This window comes from Mustela erminea, chromosome 20, assembly GCF_009829155.1.
Source record: "Mustela erminea isolate mMusErm1 chromosome 20, mMusErm1.Pri, whole genome shotgun sequence".
Lineage (NCBI taxonomy): Eukaryota > Metazoa > Chordata > Mammalia > Carnivora > Mustelidae > Mustela > Mustela erminea.
Genome location: NC_045633.1, coordinates 34,649,637 through 34,669,126, shown reverse-complemented (window position 1 = coordinate 34,669,126; position 19,490 = coordinate 34,649,637). Strand labels below are relative to the sequence as shown.

At 61.9% G+C, this 19,490-nt stretch overlaps 1 protein-coding gene across 2 annotated transcripts; it reads right to left on the bottom strand.

Annotated features, from left to right (window-relative positions):
- Window positions 1–608: 608 nt before the first annotated feature.
- On the bottom strand, window positions 609–15,187 carry LAT2 (linker for activation of T cells family member 2). Of its 2 annotated transcripts, XM_032328047.1 has the most exons (13): window positions 14,542–15,178; window positions 11,004–11,126; window positions 10,559–10,598; window positions 8,192–8,235; window positions 7,981–8,041; window positions 7,721–7,758; window positions 7,430–7,465; window positions 7,305–7,347; window positions 6,846–6,901; window positions 5,750–5,818; window positions 5,461–5,532; window positions 4,936–5,060; window positions 609–1,421 (listed from the first exon to the last, which is right to left on the bottom strand). In XM_032328047.1, the coding sequence occupies exons 2-12, from the start codon at window positions 11,113–11,115 to the stop codon at window positions 4,954–4,956; spliced, it is 678 nt and encodes a 225-aa protein (XP_032183938.1). In that variant the 5' UTR covers window positions 11,116–11,126; window positions 14,542–15,178; the 3' UTR covers window positions 609–1,421; window positions 4,936–4,953. The 2 variants fall into 2 exon arrangements, with proteins under 2 accessions (XP_032183938.1, XP_032183939.1); XM_032328048.1 differs by lacking the exon at window positions 7,430–7,465 and having other exon boundaries at window positions 14,542–15,187.
- Window positions 15,188–19,490: the final 4,303 nt, after the last annotated feature.

Here is a 19,490-nt window from a genome sequence, read left to right as displayed (position 1 = left end):
GGTCGTGATCTCAGGGTCCTGGGTGGAGCCCGCAGCCGGCTCCTTGCTCCGTGGCTTCTGCCCCTCCCCCTGCTCCTGCTCCCTCACTGTCTCCCTTTCTCTCAAATAGATAAAAAAATTTTTTTAGGAAAAGGTGGACGGGGAGAATTAAGGTCCTCAAAAATGGCCAAGTAAGGTTTTAAAGAACATTTTAACATATTTCCCAATCTTCCCCTTATCTGGAGCCTCCTGATCACTGAGAGTCTGCAGGGGAGGACCAGGGCCCAGAGGCACGTGTCTGTGCCGCACACCCCGTAACCGTGGAGGTCGGACTCCTCCCCGCCCAGACCCCCCTCCGCAGCCCACTGTCCCCCTTGCCTCAATGAGCCTGGGAGATGGGACCCTGGGTAGGAAGGAACAAGGGGCCGGCAGCTGTGTTCTGTTTTTCCTTCTCATTTCCTGACGGATGGCATTAACTCTGGAAAGTCAGTTTAGCGCCCTGGAAAGCGTGGCCTCCAGGACCGGGCTCCTCTCTCTCAGGGCCTCAGTGTCCTTTTCCATTAGGCAAGAGGCTTGACTTCCGCTCCCCTGGAAGGCTTTGCACGAAGCAGGAAATGCAGACGCGAGAATCGCTAGTAAGAACAGGCTTTATTGAGACGTTTCAGTCGAAGGAAACATCTAGTCCCTCTGGCTATGGCTTTATCTGCCTCCGAAGGTCCCTGGAGGCCCCTGTGCTTGCAGTGAGGCAGCTGGGTTCCTGCTCAGCTCAGCGAGTCCAGTCCTGGGGCCGGGGAGGACTCGGGGACAACGGAGAGGGGCACCACTCAGCCGCTCCGCGGTGCTCCTCCAGAAACTACGTGCTTTGCCCACAGCAGACGTCCCCACGGAAGGGCTGTCCTGTAGCCTCACTGCCTCCAAGTGGACTGGGTCCCCCCCGACGGCGGCCATGACGTGTAATGCTTCCAGGAGACGAGACAGGTGACGCTCTGCACCCGGGGATGTAGATTATTAAATACGGTCCCACCCACATAAATTAACTGTCCACGTCCACGGCTCACAAAAAAGATCCCAGCCATCGACACGAGTCAGCAATTTGGAATCTGAATCCGAAGCAAAAAGGCACAGGAATCCCAGCGACACGCGGTGTTTCTCAGATGTGGGGACAGGAAGGTAGCTCGCCTTGACCCCGGGGCATCGGTCAGGGCAGGAGCCACGCTGCCCTCAGCCTTGGGCTCTCGCAGAAGCCGGGCCAGGGGCTGATTTCCCCATATAACTGTCCTGTCCCCGGCCGGCCCCCTATGGCCTGATGGATGGTTCTCTGGACGTCTCGGTGCATCTCCCAGGAGTGACCGTGGGCCGTCTAGAGGCTGGGCAGCTCCCGAGAGAGAAGTGACCCCAGGGGAGGCAGTATACAGCCCTCGGCCTAGTGGCTCCCTCGGCTCCTTAATGAAGACCGAAAAGGTTTGTTAGAGGGGAGAAGGTGGCTTGCACTAGCACTTTCTTCCCCGCCCCCGCCCTGGCACTGGCATGGCTAGGTCAGAGTCAAGGTCGGGGAGGGAGGCATGGCGATGGTCAGTTCTCAGCCACTTTCCTGCAGCCAGGCTGAGAAGGACCTGCCCATTGAGCAGCCTCTTTTTTTTTTTTTTTTTTTTTAAGATTTTATTTATTTGACAGAGATCACAAGTAGGCAGCGGGGGAGGGGGACACAGGCTCCCCGCTGAGCAGAGAGCCCGATGCAAGGCTTGATCCCAGGACCCTGAGATCATGACCTGAGCCAAAGGCAGAGGCTCAGCGCCCCAAGCAGCCTTTTTTCCCTCCTAAATTCCTATGCTCGTGGATCCTGGCCAAGGCTGGGGTCAGTCAGCACAGGACTGGTGACTGACCTTCCCCTCCAACCCAGAAGGGACCTGCCGGGAGCATCAGATCTAACTCAGCACCATTTCTGCCTCACCGAGCAAACCTTCCACTTCTTTGAACGCAGAGAGCGGGTCCCTCTGGCCCTCAGCAGGCCACCGCAGATGCCACCCTGTGGCGTCCCGTGCCCAGAGTGGGACAGCACCCATGATCCAGGTCCAGTCTCGGCCGGACCCCAAGCTTGAACCAGCCCACCTTACAGCTCAAACACCTGCCCCACATCTCTGCTCCCCTCTGAAGCGGAGCTTCTGGAATGTTCACTCCCCGTCTGGGGGCTCCTGTGTTCCCAACACAAGTAGCCTCCCCCCCCACCCCCGCACCGCTGATCTCACCAGCGCCCACCAGTGCCTGGTGCATCTCCGCCTGCCTCGTGCCTGCTCACGCCCTCCCCAAGCGCCTTCCTCCGGCCCAGGACGCTGCCCTTTCTGCTTCACCACCCACCCTCCGGCCTCAGTGCCGGCCCTTGTTCCCGGCCTTGCTGTCCCCGGGGCTGACCGTTGTCACTCTCAATGATGACAGCCCACGTGTGTCTCCAGCCCGGCCTCTCCCTCCGTCCAGGCCCTGCTGTCCCACTGACCGCTACAAATTTCTCCCCGCGTGGGCAGCTCGAGCCAAACAGGTCCAGAAATAAGCTGGTTTTCCCACGAGGCCTGCCCTGCCCACAGCCTCTCACTGGGGACAGTGACATCCTCTCGCTCAGCCAAAAGACCTGCCGCCCATGGCTCCTCTCTACCTGGCCCCCAACGCCCAGTGCATCAGTGAACCCTGTGGGCTCCACCTTCAAAACCAGCCGCGAGGGGCGCCTGCGTGGCTCAGCAGGTTAAAGCCTCTGCCTTCAGCTGAGGTCATGATCCCAGTGTCCTGGGATCGAGCCCCACATCGGGCTCTCTGTTCACCAGGGAGCCTGCTTACCCCTCTCTCTATGCCTACCTCTCTGCCCTACTTGTGATCTCTGTCTGTGTCAAACAAATAAAATCTTTAAAAATAAATAAATAAAAACAAAAAATAAAAAAACCCACGAAAGACAAAAACAAAACAAAACAAAAAAAACAGCTGCCATTTCGGACATCACAGAGAAACACAGAACATTCCATCCAAACAATAATACACATTGTTTCCAAGTATACTCGAAACATTCTTCAGAACAGACCACTTGTTAGGCCACCAAACAAGGCTCAGTAAACATAAAAAGATCGAGATCAGACCATAACATCTTTTCCAACCACAAGGTGACGAAGCCAGAAATCACCAGAAAAATGGAAAAATGCAGTCACGTGGAGGTCAACCAACATGATACCCAAGATCCGATGGGTCGACCAAGCCCTCAAGAAGAAATTTCAGAAATACACAGAGACGGGGCGCCCGGCTGGCTCAGTCGGGAATGCGTGTGACTCTTGATCTTGGGGTCGTGCGTTCGAGCCCCATGTTGGGTGTTAAACTTACTTCAAAATAAATAAACTTAAAAAAAATCTGAGACAAAAGAAAACTCTATGCATGTTTGCTTCCCCCTTTACCTGGATTCTCACCGGTCTCTGTGCACCCCTACTGTCCCCTGAATATATTTCCCCTCTCGGCAGCCAAGGATCCTGTTCCCAGGATCCCAGGCCGCGCCCCCGCCCATCTCAGAGAACCCAGGGGCTGCTGCGTGGCTGCCCCCCCACCAAGGGCTGCCCCCTCCCCTGTTGTCAGACCCTCTGGGTGCGCTTCTGCCCCCCTGCACATGCTTCTACCCTCCCCCACCCGGCGGGGCAGGCAGGGAGCACCGCAGCTGCTCTGGCCACCCCAGCCCCGCCGTCCGCGGCCTCCTGCCTGTGGGTTGGTCTCCGTGGAGCTTATCACTCCCTCACACGCTACCTGTCCTTCCTGCCCTGCCTCTCAGCCCACAGCCATCTGTGTCTTTACTCTCCCCAGAGGGACGCCCTGAACGGTCAGGGATTTGGGTAGATTTTTTTCTCTTTCAAGATTTTAATTTTAGGGGCGCCTGGGTGGCTCCGTGGGTTAAGCCTCTGCCTTCGGCTCAGGTCATGATCCCGGGGTCCTGGGATGGAGCCCCACATCGGGCTCTCTGCTCAGCGGGGAGCCTGCTTCTACGTCTCTCTGCCTGCCTCTCTGCCTACTTGGGATCTCTCTCTCTGTCAAATAAATAGATAATCTTTAAAAAAAAAGAAAGAAAGAAAGAAAGAAAGATTTTAATTTTAACTCCTCTCTACACCCAGCGTGGGGCTCGAACTCACACCCCTGAGATCAAGAGCCACACGCTCCGGGCACCCATGGGTGGATTTCGTTCACTGCTGGGTCCCCAGCCCCTGAGGCTGACTGGCCCCCCCGGAGAGGCCCGGGAGACGTCGGGGAGCGCGTGAGCGGTGGGCTCATGCTTCCGAGGCCTCCTCTCCCAGCCCGGGAGCTGCCCGCCCGCCTGCCTTCGAGAACCCCTCTAGGGTCAGTCCCCCCTCCCGCGCGGGGTTACAGCCGGGGCCCCAGCAGCTCGCCGGTCCCGGGGCGGGAGGCTGAGCGCCCTGTGCGTTTGGGGAGCCTGAGCAGGCCCAGCCGCGACCCTCACGGATGCCGCCCTCTACCCCCCGGTCCCACGCCCACCCCGTTGTCCTTCACGTGCTGTGTCCCACTTGCTCCATTTTCAAGGGAGGAAAAGAGACCCACAAGGCTAATCCACAAGGTTAAGGCCCTCGCTCGAGGCTGCAGAGAGCTCCCCGGGGCCCACCCCTTCACCCCACAACTCTCCAGCTGCCTCAGCCCGACACCCCCAACAGCAGACGGAGGCCCTTGTGGCTGCCGTGGGGCTGTGACGTCACCAGGCCTGCCGTGGCGTTGGAGGCAGGGTGGGCACAGACAGCTCAGGAGCTCAGTCTCAACGCCCTACAAAGCCCCCCATTTCAGCACCCATGGGTGCTACCCCTTGACCCCCCGCCGGGACCCCTGTGTGGCTCCCCTAGCCCTGTTTTCCCCTTGGGATGGGCTGGGGCCCCTTCAGGCCTGTGAGGTCCACCACCCTGGGCAGAGGCCGCTGCAGAGGAGTGGCCGTACCTTCCTTCCAGAGCCTTCCTAGGCTTCTGGGGCTGCCACGCTCTGATTCACGTAATCAGGGTCGTCGTCGTCGTCCTCATCTGGGCTGCCTGCCAGGGTCAGAGGCTCTTCCCTCGGGGCTCGCTCTGCGGACCAGCGGGCAGATGGGGGGCAGACGGGTCATGCGGACACACCCACACCTGTTCCCCCAGCCGGGGGCTCGGGCCCAGGCCCCCAGATGCCGCGGAACGGCCTGCAGGAAATGCTACACGGAAGGCTGCACCGGTCCCATCTCTGGGGTTTGCCAGAGATTTCCACCCGGGGGGGCCTGGCGTGGTTCCAGGCCACGGCGGCCACAGATGGGCCAGAGGCTGCGTTGTGAAATCAGCTACAAGAGCGACACGGGAGCCTGCCCCCCCCATTCCTCGCAGGCCAGCCCCCCACGCACAACCGATGCTCCCTCCCTCTCCACAGCCCCCCTGCCCGATCCTCCCAGGCCAGCCCCCCCTCCCCCAAGTCCGGAGCCCCTGCTCTCCCCCAACATACCCACGGCCCTCCTGGACTCCCGCCACTGCCGGATGGATGCGGAGTTCTGGTAATCCTCCGATCCCTCGTCACCTGCAAGGAGACCCCGGGAGAGGGGCTGGCACCGGCGGCGGCCGCTGTGGCTGGTCGTCAGGCCCCACAGGGGAAGAAGGGACCCTGGCCGGGACCCCTGGGGCCTCACCCAGGTGCTCCAGCCAAGGGCGAACCTTCCCTTCTGGGTTGGAGGCGGGCGGTGACTTTGACCGGTGCGGGCGGTCAGTCCCTGCCCAGTCCCCGGCCGCAGCCTCACCTGAGTCGGGCTCCGTCCGCGCGCAGATGAGCACGTTCTCGTAGGAATTGGCATCTTCGTTGTCCTCATCTGCCAGGGGAGGGGGAGGGTCAGGTTGTCCCGGCGGGCCTGGCTCCTCCTCCCTCCGTCCTGTCTTGGCCTGCCCTGCCAAGCCCCCCGCCCTCTGTGTCCCGCACGGGGTCTCGGAACATTCTCCCGGACAAGGTTCTTAGTGGACGCTGGCCTGGCTCCGGCGGCCTCCACCCTGGGCTCCTTGCTGGTCTTCCAAGTTCACCCCAGATGCACGGGGGAGGGGACATTAGGGGCGGGTTTGCAACGGGGCAGTTGGACAGTCGGAGGGAGGGAGGCCCATTGCTACCGGGCGGGGAGGGGCGGGGAGAGCCGCTGGGGGCCGCGGAGAGACAGGAAGCAGGCCTGGGCTGTCCTAAAGCCTAACCTTCAGGCAGGCAGGGTGGGCCTAGGCCGAATGGGGCCAGCAGAGCCTGGCACCCCCTCGTCGCCCCTGCAAGCTGAGCGCCAACCGCTGCGCCCCCCGGTGGCAGCCATCTGAGCCAAAGCGGCTTCAAGGGAGGAGGGTCCCTCCCATATTCAGCAGGGGTGGGGTGGGGAGAAGAGAACCCCCCCTCTCCGCCTGCCATGCGCCCCACCCCTGCAGCCCGGGTGGCCCAGGCAGGAGCTGAGGGCGGTGGGGGGGCTTCAAGCCTGGACCTGAGCTCCTCCCAGCAGCCCCCCCCCCCGAGTCCTCAGTTTCTCCTTCCGTAAAGCCGAGGTGTTAAGGTCCCAAGACCCCAGCCTCCTTAGAGCCTGTAGGACTCGGAGTATCAGCGTGGCTGCCTGGCCCGGGGCCTTCCTCCGAGGTCCCACAGCACTCATCAGGGGCTGCCCAGCCCTGAGGGGGCCCCCGAGTGATGAGGGGCTCAGCCTCCCCCCGCTACCCCCCTCCCAGCTCCCCTTCTTGTTCCCGCACCTCTGCTGCTCTCTCCCCTCCCTGCTTCCCACACACACCCCTTCCCTCCTCTGCTCCGGGGGGCCTGCCCCCACCGCCGCTGGCGTCCCGGGCTCCCCTGCCCCCTCCTCCCTGCCCCCTCCCCCTCACCTTCCCGGGGCTTCCGGAACTGCCCCCAGTTGTAATAGTCCATGGAAATGGGGTCTCTGGCAAGAAGACACAGACACAGAGGTGGCTGGGCAGGCCGGGGTTCGGGCCGAGGGGGCCCCGGCAGATGCTCTAGCCGCCACCCCGCGTGGCTCCAGCCCGACTGACTTGTCACTCTAAGTAAGTCTCCGTCTTCCCTGGGTCTCAAGTGACCCATCCGTGAGCCAGAGAGACATCCCTGATTCTTGCTCTCTGGGATTCATGGAACTTATCTCTGGGCGATGCCCTAGAGAGGGGCCACGTCCCTGTCCCCACAAAGGAGGGACGTGGCCCCCTGAGGGGAAGTGGGCTACCGAGCACCTTCCTGGGCCCCGTGGCTTCTAGGGCGGGAAGCTTTCCTAGAGGGAGGACGTTGAGGGTTAGAGGGGAGGGGGGAGGCGCCGGCCAGAGAAGGCCACTCACGGGTGGGCCGCTTCGGGGCCGGATCTGGGTCCCCGTCTGGTCCCTGCAGGAGGAGGCAAGGGTCAGGCCTGAGCGCTTGGCCTGAGGGCCCCACCGCAGCCCCCGCGCCCCGGGGTCCCACCCACCTTTGCTGAAGTTCTGGTACCTGGAGGACTCAGAATCTGGAAGAAAGGCCGGGCTGGGCTCACGGCTTCCTCCGGCCCCCGGCCCACCCCCCTCCCCAGGGAAGGGCCTCCAAGGGCCCAGGTGTTTCCTGCCTTCCCACCTAGACACCGGGTCTCTATCTCCTCCCCGGCCAGGCCCGGCCCAACTCCCCCGGGCCCTCGGGCCTCCCCGAGCTGCACCTGTCCCACCGGATGTTCACCTGCCTCGGCCCGCCTCACCCCTGCCCCACCCCGTGTCTCAGGGCCACTCACCCTCGAGGCTGGGGGAGAAGCGCAGCAGCTTGTCCTTCCTGCAGGAAAGGGGGGGGGAGGAGCTGAGGGGGGCCGGCGGGGAAGAGGCCCCGGGGTTTTGGGAACGACAGCCCCACAGCCCCCTCGTGGGGCCCTCACGGTCCAGCTCTGGGGCTCCGAGGTCCAAGGGCTTGGCCTGAGCTCAGCCAGCTGGGGACCTTCCCATGGCCTCCTATGGGGCTGTGACCCCTCCGGGCCTGGGATAGGGGGCTTAGTCCTACCTTGTTAGGGCCACGTCGGAGTCCATGTCCACCAGAGCCCCAGGCCAGGCTTGCCTGACCACTGCAAAGGACAAGGGGGTGTTGGTTGGGCCCCCAGGCCAACCTGCCAGCGCCGTCCCCCCATGCCACGAGATCGGGCCTGGCCGCAGTCCCCAGATGGACACCCCAAACCCTGAGCCTCGTCCCTGGACCCTTGGGTTCGGGGACTCACAGGAATAGGTCCGGGCCACCGCAAAGTTCTGTTGACTCTCCTCCCTGGAAAAACACGGAGCTGTGCTGAAACAGGGTCTGGCCCTCCATAGCCCAAGTGACAGAGAGACAGGAGAGACGGACAGACAGGGACAAGGACCAGAGTGGGGAGGGGCAGACCAGGGCAAGAGAGAAAGGAGGAGCTGATCCCTCTCTGGGCCTCAGATCCAGGGCTTCCCGAAGCCCCCATTCTCTGGACTACTCCCCAACTCTGCCCACCGGGCATCCACGCTTCTCGTACAGCCCCGAGCAGGAGCCAGCGGCCTCCACGGCCTCCCCAGGACCCCCGGAGATGGTCCGGAAGGGCTGCGGGCAGGGCTGGGGTGGTGGCCCTCTGATTCTGAGGTGAGGGTCCGGCGACTCTTCAGGGACATCAACCAGAGGGTAACCAGCCTTCCTGAGAAGTTCAAATGCACCATTTACTCCCACATAACTGGCGAGGTAACTTCAAGGCTTAGCAGACACAGCAAGGTAGCTGGCCATGCCCGGCATTTCCTTCTTCCTCTGAAATGGATTTTTATTTAGGTCCATCTAGAAGACTGTATCTTCCAGCCTCTCTCGTGCCTGAGTGTGGCCATGTGATTAAGCTCTAGTTAATGAAATGCAAGCCAAGATTGTTGGGACTTTAGAAGAGGCATTGCCAACAGAAGTGCACCCTTTTTGTCCTTGTCCTTCCTTCTTACTACTGCCTGGAACACACAGGTGAGGGCTGGTGCTCTAGCTGCCATTTTGGAGCGTGAAGTTCCCTTGAGGATGGAAGCCACTGCTAAGGATGGTAGAGCAGATTAGCTAGACATTAAAGCCTTTTGGGTTCCTCCTCTGGACCAGAAGGGGCACCTGGCCCAGCCTTCCAGGAGCTCTGGGGTAGGGGGGCTGGGGAGGGGTCAGGGTGACCTGATTTAGGAAGGATGTTCTAAATGCACGGGCAGGACTCAACCCAAGTGAAGTGGGGTTCTCCCCTGCCGGCCTCCTCCTGCCCAGGCCCAGCCTTTCCACTTCCCATTATGAGGTGGTTTCATTTCTGGCTCAAACAGCCTGTGTTTCTAACATCGATCAGAGGCCCGGAGTGGGCAGGCACTGAGAGAGGAGAGGGGACTAGGGAGGCCTGCCTGGGGGCAGGGGCGGGGCAGTGGGGGGCAGCCCCAGTGGAGACTGTGGGCTGGTCATCTGGAGGACCAAGTGGCCAGAGAAGCCTGAAAAAGCCCAGCCCCACCCCAGCCCCAGGGGTGGGCATGGATGGGGACATTCTATTTTCAAATTTCATTGTGGCTTTTCAGTTGCAAAAGGAAATGAGAAAGGGTGTGTGTGTGCATTTGTATTTGTACGTGAGTTCCTTCCCCAGGCGGGACCGCGCAGGGGCGCTTGTACACACACACACACACACACACACACACACACACACACACACACACACACGGCATGGGCCGGCGGGGAGAGGAGCGCTCCCCTGAACAGGAATGGGGGGGTGGCGGGGGGTGTGAGTGGGGGTGCTGGCCTGTGTGCATGTCGCACGCAGGTCTCAGAGGCCCCCAGGCCTTCCCCGGGGGGTGCCTGGAGCTCCACCCGGCCCGGACCCCACTGCCTGGCCTGGGGTCAGTGACCCCCCACCCCATTTCCTCTCTACCCCTACCTCCTTCCTCCCAGCTCCTCTGTGGCTCCCCTCTGCCCTTAGGACAGAGGCCACGGGTTCTCCCCATGATCGAGGCCCTCCTCATCCATCTCACGCCGCACCAGAGATGCCCACACGTGCCACCTTGTCCCCAGAAGAAGGTGTCCACCCCAGGCCTGCAGGGGAACCACCCGCCACGTTCTCTCTCCGCCATGTCTCCTTTTGCCTTCTCTCCCCTTCAGGCCTTCCTCCCGAGCCCCCGAGGACATGCCCACCACGCCCTCCCAGAGCTCGGCTGGCCTCTTCCAGGGAGACTTGCGCGCGGTTCACATTTTCTCTGCGCCCGGTCTCTGCTCCCCGCGTGGCCGGGGAGGGCAGGGCTGTCTGTCAAGCCCCAGCGCCAGCCCGGTGGGCTCCCCCAGGCTGGGGGCAGAGGGTGGATCTCTGGAGATAGAGGGGGGCCCGCCAGAGAGTGGCACCCCATTTCCCCAAAGCTCTCCCAAAGGCGGGGGTGGGGAGGGGCGAGGGGGCAGTGCGCGGAGAGCCCCGAGGTTTCCTCCCTCCCTCGCTGGACTGCTCTGGACCCACTAGAGCCCAGCGGGAGGCGGCGGGAGCGAGGGCTGAGGGCAGGGGTGTGTGGACAACACGAGGGGAAGCCTGTGTGCTTGCCCACAGTCAGGGGACACGAAGTCCCTGGGCCGGGGACACCGAGACACTCACAGGCTCCTCTGCTCATAGATCTTCTCAGACTTCTTCACCGCTGCAAGAACAAACCCGGATTAGCGAGTGACCCCAGGCCCGGGTGGGAACGGAGATCCGACACCCGCCTTCCTCTTGGCTCCCCTGTGCCCTGGGCAGGCCTCGGATCAGACGAGCCACCCCCCCCCCCCCGGGCCACCCGTCGTGGACAGGATGTTTGCTATTAGGAGAGCAGAGCCTGGAGAAGGTGGATGCTGCAGGCAGCACAGCAGCCCCCCAACCCCCGTTTTTCCAGAACATTCCCCAGCCCCAACAAAACCAAAGCCCCACAGTGAACCAGACCCCCCCCCCACCCCCCGTCTTCATGGGTGGCTCAGGGCCTCCTCCCTTGTGAGACTTGTTTGACCACCTTTGGACCGCAGCTCGGGCTGGGGACCCCACCCCTGTCCCCGCCACGTGCCCTTACCTGGGCGGGAGCAGCGCACGCACAAGCTGGCGACTGTCCCCAGCAGCAGCAACAGGGCCACCCCGGGCCACAGCAGCTCGCTCTCCACATGCATGTCCACTCCTGGCCACATGTCCGGCAGTGCTGCAACGTAGGACCCCCTGTGACCGGCTCTGTCGGGTGTCTGTCTCCCCCAGACCCTGACAGCCCCGCAGTGGAGCCCAGGCCATGGAAGCACCATCACCCCTCCCTGTCCGAGGACCGAGTCAGGCCACAGCCAGGCCTGCTCCCCCATCTGAGCCCAGACCATCATCCCGGGCCCCCAGGGCCGTCCCCCACACTTGGTAAGTGCTGGAAGGTTCTGGGGACCCACCAGACCACCCCATGTGGATATGTCTCAAAGTGCCCTCGCTTAATCCACACAACCACTTGTGGCGGGAGAGGCTCCCAACATTTCACAGACACAGACACTGAGGCTGGGGATCCCGGCTGCAAAGGAGAAAGACAAGATTCCAACTCCAGCCTCTGGACAGCCTCATCTGTTGCCCCTGCAAACCCAGCTTTGCTCCCTGAGCTCAGTCCTTGGTCCCTTCCACACAGAAGACCTGGTAGCCCCCACGCACCCCAGGGCACTTCTCTATCCCCCTCCGTGCCCCCCAGGGGAGCTGGGAGTGGGATTTCCTTCCTTTCTAAGATTTCATTTATTTATTTATTTGTCAGAGAGAGAGGGACCGAAAGAGCACAAGCAGGGGGAGTGGCAGGCAGAGGGAGAAGCAGACTCCCCGCTGAGCAGAGAGCCCAATGCGGGGTTCGATCCCAGGACCCTGAGATCACGACCTGAGCCAAAGGCAGACGCTTAATCGACTGAGCCACCCAGGCTTCCTGGGGTTTCGTTCGTTAAACACCGAGGGGTTCTTGAGGGCTGTAAGGGAAGAAGGGTGCTCTGGGGAGAGACTGGGAGGGGGGACCCTGTGGGGAAAGGAACCTCGGAACCCAGCCTGGCACTGGGTCAGTGACCGGCCCCAGTGGAGGAGCCACGCTGTGAGGGCCTGTCCTTGACCGAGCCACAGGCAGCCACACACCCAGGCCAGGGAGGACAAGTACAGACCTCTTGGGGGGGTTTCCCAGGAGAATCTTGGCACCCCGAGAGACCCAGTCAGTCTCCTGGCAGTGGCGAGGGACACAGCTGAGGGCCATAGCGGGGTTTCCGAGGGAGCCCTGCCCCAGGAGCGTCCCCTCTGTGCATGTCTGTTTCTGCAGGCTCGGCCCCCCGGGAGGAGGGCTTCTCCCCACTTTACAGCTGGGGAAGGCGAGGCACAGGGAGAAGCTGAGCTCTGTACTGCCCAGCTCCTGTTTGGGGCTCCCCTGAGGCCTCGGCTGCAGTGGGCTGCCCCCTCACGTCCCCGAGCTTCCTGAACCCTCATGGCACAAAGGACAAGGAGGCCTGAGCCACACTGAGCTCCATCGGGGCTGTCCCGGGGAAGCCCCTCTCCTTCCTCAAACACCGAGTGAGTCAGCGGGAACTCCAGAATTCCCAAACCTCGTGATAGGATAGGAGGGCGTCCGTGGGGAGCCCCTGCGCTCGGGGACTGGACCCTACCCCCCCCCACCCCCGAGCCTGCATAGCTTCCTCCTTCTGTCCACCAGGGCCACACCGGGGCAGGCTGTCTGCTGGGCCTCAAGCCGCAGCCCAAGGGCACTGGCGGTGGTGCAGGGCTGGGAGCACCGGGTCGTGGAGGGAGGACTTGTGCCTGTGCCTCGGGATCTGTTAGCCTCAGTCTTCTCATCTGTAAAATGGGGACCAACCCAGGGCCTTTCTCTAAGAACTGCCGGCAGATGATAAGCAGCCGCGCTCGGCGTCCGGGCTTCCCGGAGAGAAGCCTGTGCGGGCTCCTGTTTCTGGTTTGGAGAACTCCCTCGTGCTCCCGAGGCCTGGCCCTCGAGGCCGCCGTCCCCGGGGAGGGCGGCCCACCATCCCAGGGGATCCTGGCCCCCAGAGAGCCCTCTTGCTTCCCGGATGGCCCTGCTCTCCTGGGACAAGCAGCAGGGTCTCTGTGGAAGGGGACGGGGCAGCCTCTGGGCGGCGAGCAGCCTGCAACAACCTCATCAGAGAAGTCCTGCCTGTTCCCCACCCCTGCACCGCACCCCTGCCCCACACGTGGGCCATCACGCCGGGACCCCAGGGCAGGCTGGGATCCGCCCCAGCCCCTCCGTTGTCCCAGACACGCCAAGACACACTGTGGGCGATGCCGGTGAGGAACAGCGAGTTCCAGAGAGGGAGCACTTGGTCCAAGTTCCTCCAGCGAGCCAGTCCCGGAGCCAGGATCCCCAAGCTCGGGCCGCGCCGACCCCCCAAGGCCCTCCCTGCTCTTGGACCCCTGTCTCGTATTACCTTTTGTAAGAACCATGAAATGTTTTTTAAAAGAGAGACCCATCTGAGGAACAGGCCATCGGCGGCCCCCAGACGGAGTCAACCTGCCTCCAGGCCCGGCTTTCCCACCCAGGCTCTGAGCTGGCGGAAGAGGTCTGGGGGAGGACGCTGAGCCCCCAGAAGGGCCCCAAGGGGCCGGCAGGGCTGGGTCGGGCGGGGACGCTAGGCGGCCACAGGCCGTGGTACGCAGGCCAAAATAGCACAAAGGGAAGTACGCAGTTTTCAGATGAACAAAGTTTGCAACAGCGGGGCTGGGGGAAAGCCCTCGGGGCTGGGCCGGGCCAGCGGGAAAGGCCCTCAGAGACCCCCTCCTGCCCCGGCTCCCAGCCCGCCTCAGGCCGCACCTGCGGAACGAGGCCTCCCTGGGCCACAGGGCGGCCTATGGGGTAGGAGAAAGAGGTTGGGTCCGAGCCCTGGGGAGGTTTTATCCACCGGACTCTGTTCCGTTTTCCCGTCATCTAGGCCTTCAACCTAGGGGCCTCTAATGGAGGCTCCGGAGGCTCAGGTGGCCACTGCGGGGGCCCGGGCAGCCCTGGTCCTGGGGCAGAGGTGGGGGAGGGTGGCGGCCGGCGTCAAGGAGCTCCCCAGCCCCCAGCCCAGGGCTGCTGGGCCAGGCTGGACGCCGGGCATGGGCGGCGGCGCAGGGAGAAGCCTGCTTCCCTCTGGTCCGGGGCCCCGGCGGGCTCTGGGCACACTTGCCCGGAGAGTCTCACCCGCCCTCCCCCAGCCGAGCGGCAGGGATGTTTCAGCCCCATTTCGCAGATGAAGAAACCAAGGCTCCTGGGTCTGGCCCCTCACCGGGTCTCTGGAAGCAATAAGACCCACCCCCCACTCCTGCCAGGAGATCCCCCGCCGCCCAGGCCCGTGTAGGCTGGACTGGGGAAGGCGCGGGGGGGGGGGGGGGGAAGAGCTGGAGCCCCAGACCCGAGCAGGGTCGCGAGAGCGGGGTCCCTAGCCAGGGGGCCAAGCGAGGGAGAGCCAGGTGTTCTAGCAACTTCCCAACCCCCCAGCCCTCCCGCAGGCCCCGTAGGGCCATCCCCACCCCCGTGGGGGGTCGGTGGGAGGCAGCCTCGGGCCCCCCCCCCCCCGGGCCGGGCCGGGCCCCGGGCCCCGCCGAGGAAGACTCACCTGAGAGCCGGGCCCTGTCACTGCGGCCCCCTCATGCCGAGCCGGCGCACCTGCCGAGCGGACGCCGACGCCGCGGATACTGGCGGGCAGCGGGCGAGGCGGCGGCTTCCTGTCAGCCCTGAATCATCCCTCACATCCGCCGCTCGGCCGGACCGGCTGCCTGCACAGACCGGGACGCAGAGACACTCGCAGAGATGGGAGAGACGCTGAGAGACAGACGGAGGGGCGAGCGAGACACAGGCACCAGCACGGGCTCAGCGAGGACAGACGCACGGACGGACACACGCGCGTGCACACACACACACACACACACGGAACCCTGAGTCACACAAAGAGGAAGAGACACTCAGAGAGACGGGGAGAGGGCGAGCGGAGTGGGGTGAGCCCTCGGACACACACAGGCGGCCAGAGAGCAGGAAGCCACGGAGAGACACACACGGAACCCCACGCAAACACAAATGCACACCCGGAGAGGGAGAGGCCCCGAGAGAGACACACACACACAGAGAAAGATGTCATAGGGCACGTGTCAGAGGAAGCGGGACGGGGAGGTAAGGTGAAGCGCTGGAGAAGGGGGGAATGAGCCACGAGCCATGGCTCCCCCCCGCCCCCTCCCCCACAGTTCCCAGAGACCCCCTCCTGCGGCTGCTAGTCCTGCCGTCGCAGGCTCCTGGGGGGGCCCATAAACATCCGGGTGCTTCCGTGTCTCCTGTTACTGGGCAGTAAGTGACTGGCCCAAGGCCATCAAACCCCTGGTGGCACCGACACTCCCAGGAGACCCCAGGGAAACCCCCGTCTGGCATTTCAGACCTGGGCTCCTTGGTCCCGGGTTCCCCCCACCCCACGCTGCACCGGGCCGGAGCACTGGGCTTCTCTTCTAGCCTGTCCGGGGCGGCCAGGGCTCAGACAGGAGGCCCAGCCCCCAAGGCACCAGCAGGCCAGGGCCAAGGCCAGGGCTGCCCGGGGCTGCCCCCATGTGGGGAAGAAGGGTAGTGCGCCTGCCCGGCCTCCATGTGGGAGATCCTGCGGGCCTCGCCCTGGGAGCCTGTCCCCATCCTGGGGCAGCTGACTCCCAGACTTGTGCGGGCACCGCCACACCCCCTTGCCCCACGCCGGGCAACGCTGCATTCGGCTCCCTTGGTGACTGGCCCCTTGGATGTCACGTACCCTGGGGATGAGGCTGGAGGCGCACGGAAGCTACGCCGGATTTGAACCCCAGTCTGCTGTCCCCCCAGCACCCGCAAGCGCAGGGAGGGCGGGGGGGTGCGCGCCAGCAGCCCTGCCGATGGGACCACCTGCCTGGCCCCCACTCACGTGGGCCGGGTCGGTGCCCCTTGACTCCTGGACTGGGTGCCTGCCCAGGGGTTTCCAGCTGGCAGAGACTGACAGAGGCTTCCCCGTCTGATGGGAAGGAGCCGTCCTATGCCTGGCTTCTGTCCTGGGCCTTGGCAATGGCAGACGTGACCTCTCACCACTGGCAAAGTCTCCAGGTCGATCTGCAGTGGGACTGGGAGCCCTCAGACCCTCCCCAAGCCTGTTTCCCATCTCCAATAATTTTTGCACCTTTTTGTACCGGCTTGGAAAAAGGAGGCTGTTTCCCCTTCTGGTCAATTTTCAAAGTCCTCCAAGGTCCTATTTTATTTATGAATCAAGACTCAGAAAAGAGGCTTTGAAAAACTAGACAGTTCACATCCAGTTGCATCAAGGTTTCAAAAAAAAATTTTTTTTATAATTCAGTAGGTTTTGTGTGTTACAGGTTTCTCATGACTTTATGATGTTCCCAGGGTTGTGCAACCCTCCCCACCGTCCATCCCCAAACCCTCATCACTGCAGACACACTGGCTTTTCAGCTCACCGAGGGGCCCGCTGTGCGCGCCCTCGGGACCCAATCAAGAGCCCCAGGTTGCAAAGCCACAGCTCTAAAAACTCAGCAATTCCAAGCTGAGAATCTTCGGGGTCATATATATCCTAAAGGCTGATGGGAAGCTGTGCATCTTTTTCAGAAAAATCACCCGAGGTGTGAACATTCTAGAACGCCCTGGAGCCCCACATAGTCTGCACCCCCAACTCCACATCTTAAGGTGCCAACGAGCCTCCTTCTACCCCCTCCTCCTGAGCCAAATCTGACGTTTATTTGTGGTTGTGAACTCACTACCCAAAGGAACCTAGAGAATCCTCATCCTTCTGCTTCCCCCGGACCTCAGGAGCTGCTTCTTTTGCTTTGTCCTCTAGGTGTAGGTAGATTCTTGAAGTGGTTTGTCCTTTTTATGAACACCAACCAGGCCGTCTGACCGCATCGGGTTTCTTTTTCCCGCTATTGCGTTGTGACCCGATGCTGTGTGCGCCTCCGGGCCATTCCGTCATCTGAACACAGCTTCTGCTGCTGTGGATGTGCTTTCTTGGGGGCTCATACCCGGAAGGGGAACCACTGGGCTCTAGAACACGGAGACATTCCATTCCCAAGTGAAGTCCCTAAGTGTAGCTCCGACTTGCACGCTCCTCTGTAGGACAGACTCTCTAGCCACCGGCCTGTCGGGTGGTGACGGCGGGTGAGGGGTAGTGTTTATTTTTTCCTCCGTGTGATCTTGACTTACTAGCCAGGACTGCTAGTGGGGTGGGTTAGCATTCTTCTCATCTTGTTTGTATTTTGATAGAGTACTTTAAAAAGGTTATCTAGTGAGCGCACTCTTAATTTTGACTAGAGGGTAATGCATGTCAGCAAGCCCTCTACCAAGTCCAAGGGAATCGTGGTTATTTGCAGAATCCCTGGGCAGCCTGAAAAGCTTCCCGCGTTTCTCTCCTGCCCCGGCCCGTTGAGAAAGATAAGCTTCTGGGCCGCTCAGGATTTTACTAAGGGTCACCTTGCTTCCCACCGTGAACAGAATTCCAAACGGGAACACTGGAGAGCCTGCCGTTGTGAATTAGTGTACTTTTATTTGTGTATTTGGTATTTTGCACCTAGGGGGTGGCTACAAAGGCGGGCAGAGATGAGTAGTAGGCTAGAGTCAAGTATGTTATTTCGGTTCATGTTCATGGCCAGAAACTGCAGAAGGAACGAAGCTGTGTGGATTTAGAAGCCTGTGGACCTCGTGTAAGCATCACACATTTCACCGCGGTGGAAGACTGGCCAAGAACACCCGAGACACAGAGCAAAGCGCTCACCCGAAGGGCAGAAGCTGCCAGGCCTAGGCCAGACGCTCCTGAGGAAGCACCAGAGCCCCGCCCCGCCAACCTGCCAGCCACGCACAGCCTCCCCGCAGCCGGGGGCCGTTTCATGGCCCTGCACGCCGGGCACACCGGATCTGGGGAGCACAGGGCAGGAGAGAGCCACCCGTGACACACGGAGGACGGCTGACAAGGGTGCTCCGGGAGGGGCACCCTGTCCGCCTCTCTGCCCGGCAAGAGCACTGGTGAGAAGTCCACAGGGTGAGGCCTGCAGGAGGGGCTGGCACAGGAGGCCTGCCCCGTTCTCCAGGAGACCAAGGAGCCCCGCGCAGGACAAGGGGCGCCAGCGGGTCCTACTGCCGTGATGGCCCGGAGAACAGACCTTGCACAGGCTAGTGGCCCCACATGACCCCCAGAGCCGGGCGGAATCTGAGAAAAGGACAGAAGGAAACAACAGTATTTTAAGTACTTGTGAGAAGAGCCAATTGTAAGGAAGGCTTTAAAGCAACGGTCGGGGTGGGGGGCGAGGGGGGGGGGGGGCGGGCTGGCCCAGTCGGTGGACCGTGCGACTCTGAATCCCAGAGTCTTAAGTCCAAGCCCCATGTTGGGCGTAGAGTTTACTCAAAACAGAAAAATACAGAAACCACCAGGTGCGAGAACACGTAAGGGCCACAGGGCACCGGCTCACTGCCCACATGATCTGTTCCTCGTGAGTCTCTAGCAGGAGCTCCCTTAGAGGCTGCTGGAAACTGGCGCTTCTCCCCCAAGTAACGACCAAGTAACCTCCTTCAGCCAGGCTCTTCCTGAGATCCTGAACTGGGAGCAGAGGCCCGGCCACAATGCCGGCACCCTCCTGTCACCCAAACGCACGCCTCCTGACCCCTCTCCTGCCTCCTGCCAAGACCTCCCTGAACAAGACGTTTCGGTCAGGATGGGAAGCCCTGGCTTCTGCAAGTTGGCTATGCAAACTTCTCCTCTCCTGGGACTTGGAGAAACCACCTGGCCCCTGACAAGACGGGCTCCGAGGTAAGAACATTCTCAGAAACCTGAGCCCCTTATTAAAACGGCCCCGCTTGGCATCCCAGTCCATCTGGTTTCTCTGAGGGCAGTTTAAGAACAGCGACAGGGGCGCCTGGGTGGCTCAGACGTTAAGCATCTGCCTTGGGCTCAGGTCATGATCCCAGGGTCCTGGCATCGAGCTCTGCATTGGGCTCCCTGCTCGCAGGAAGCCTGCTTCTCCCTCTCCCTCTCCGACCTCCTCCCTCTGCTTGTGTTCCCTCTCGCTGCGTGTGTCACATAAATAAAATCTTAAAAAAAAAGAAAACCAAACAGCAGGGACCAAAAAAAAAAAAAACAAAAAACACCCCAATGCAGAGGGAAACCTATCTCTGGAACACTCATACTGTGCGCAAACTTTTGTGAAAATGAACCCATTTGTTTAGGTGCTGATTTGGGCAAAGATGCACCCTCCTCTCTCAATTCGGCTACTTCGGGATGGGAGGCGGGTATTAAGCTGCGTCTGTAACCCCGAGCACAGCACAAACGCCAGGGCCCAAGGGAAGGCGCGCGTCCAGACCACACCCACGGCGAAGTCACAGGGAGAGAGGGAGAAGACAGCCGGGCGGGAGCCGCGCTTCAATCCCGAGAAACCTCTGGAAACCCGGATGACCCAAGGGTCCGAACCCGCCACAGGCCCTTCAGAGGTGGGATCCAAGTTAACCTCTGAAAAGCCGCCACATCGAGCTGGGCTCCGAGCCTCCGGCCAGCGGCCCAACCACACGAGG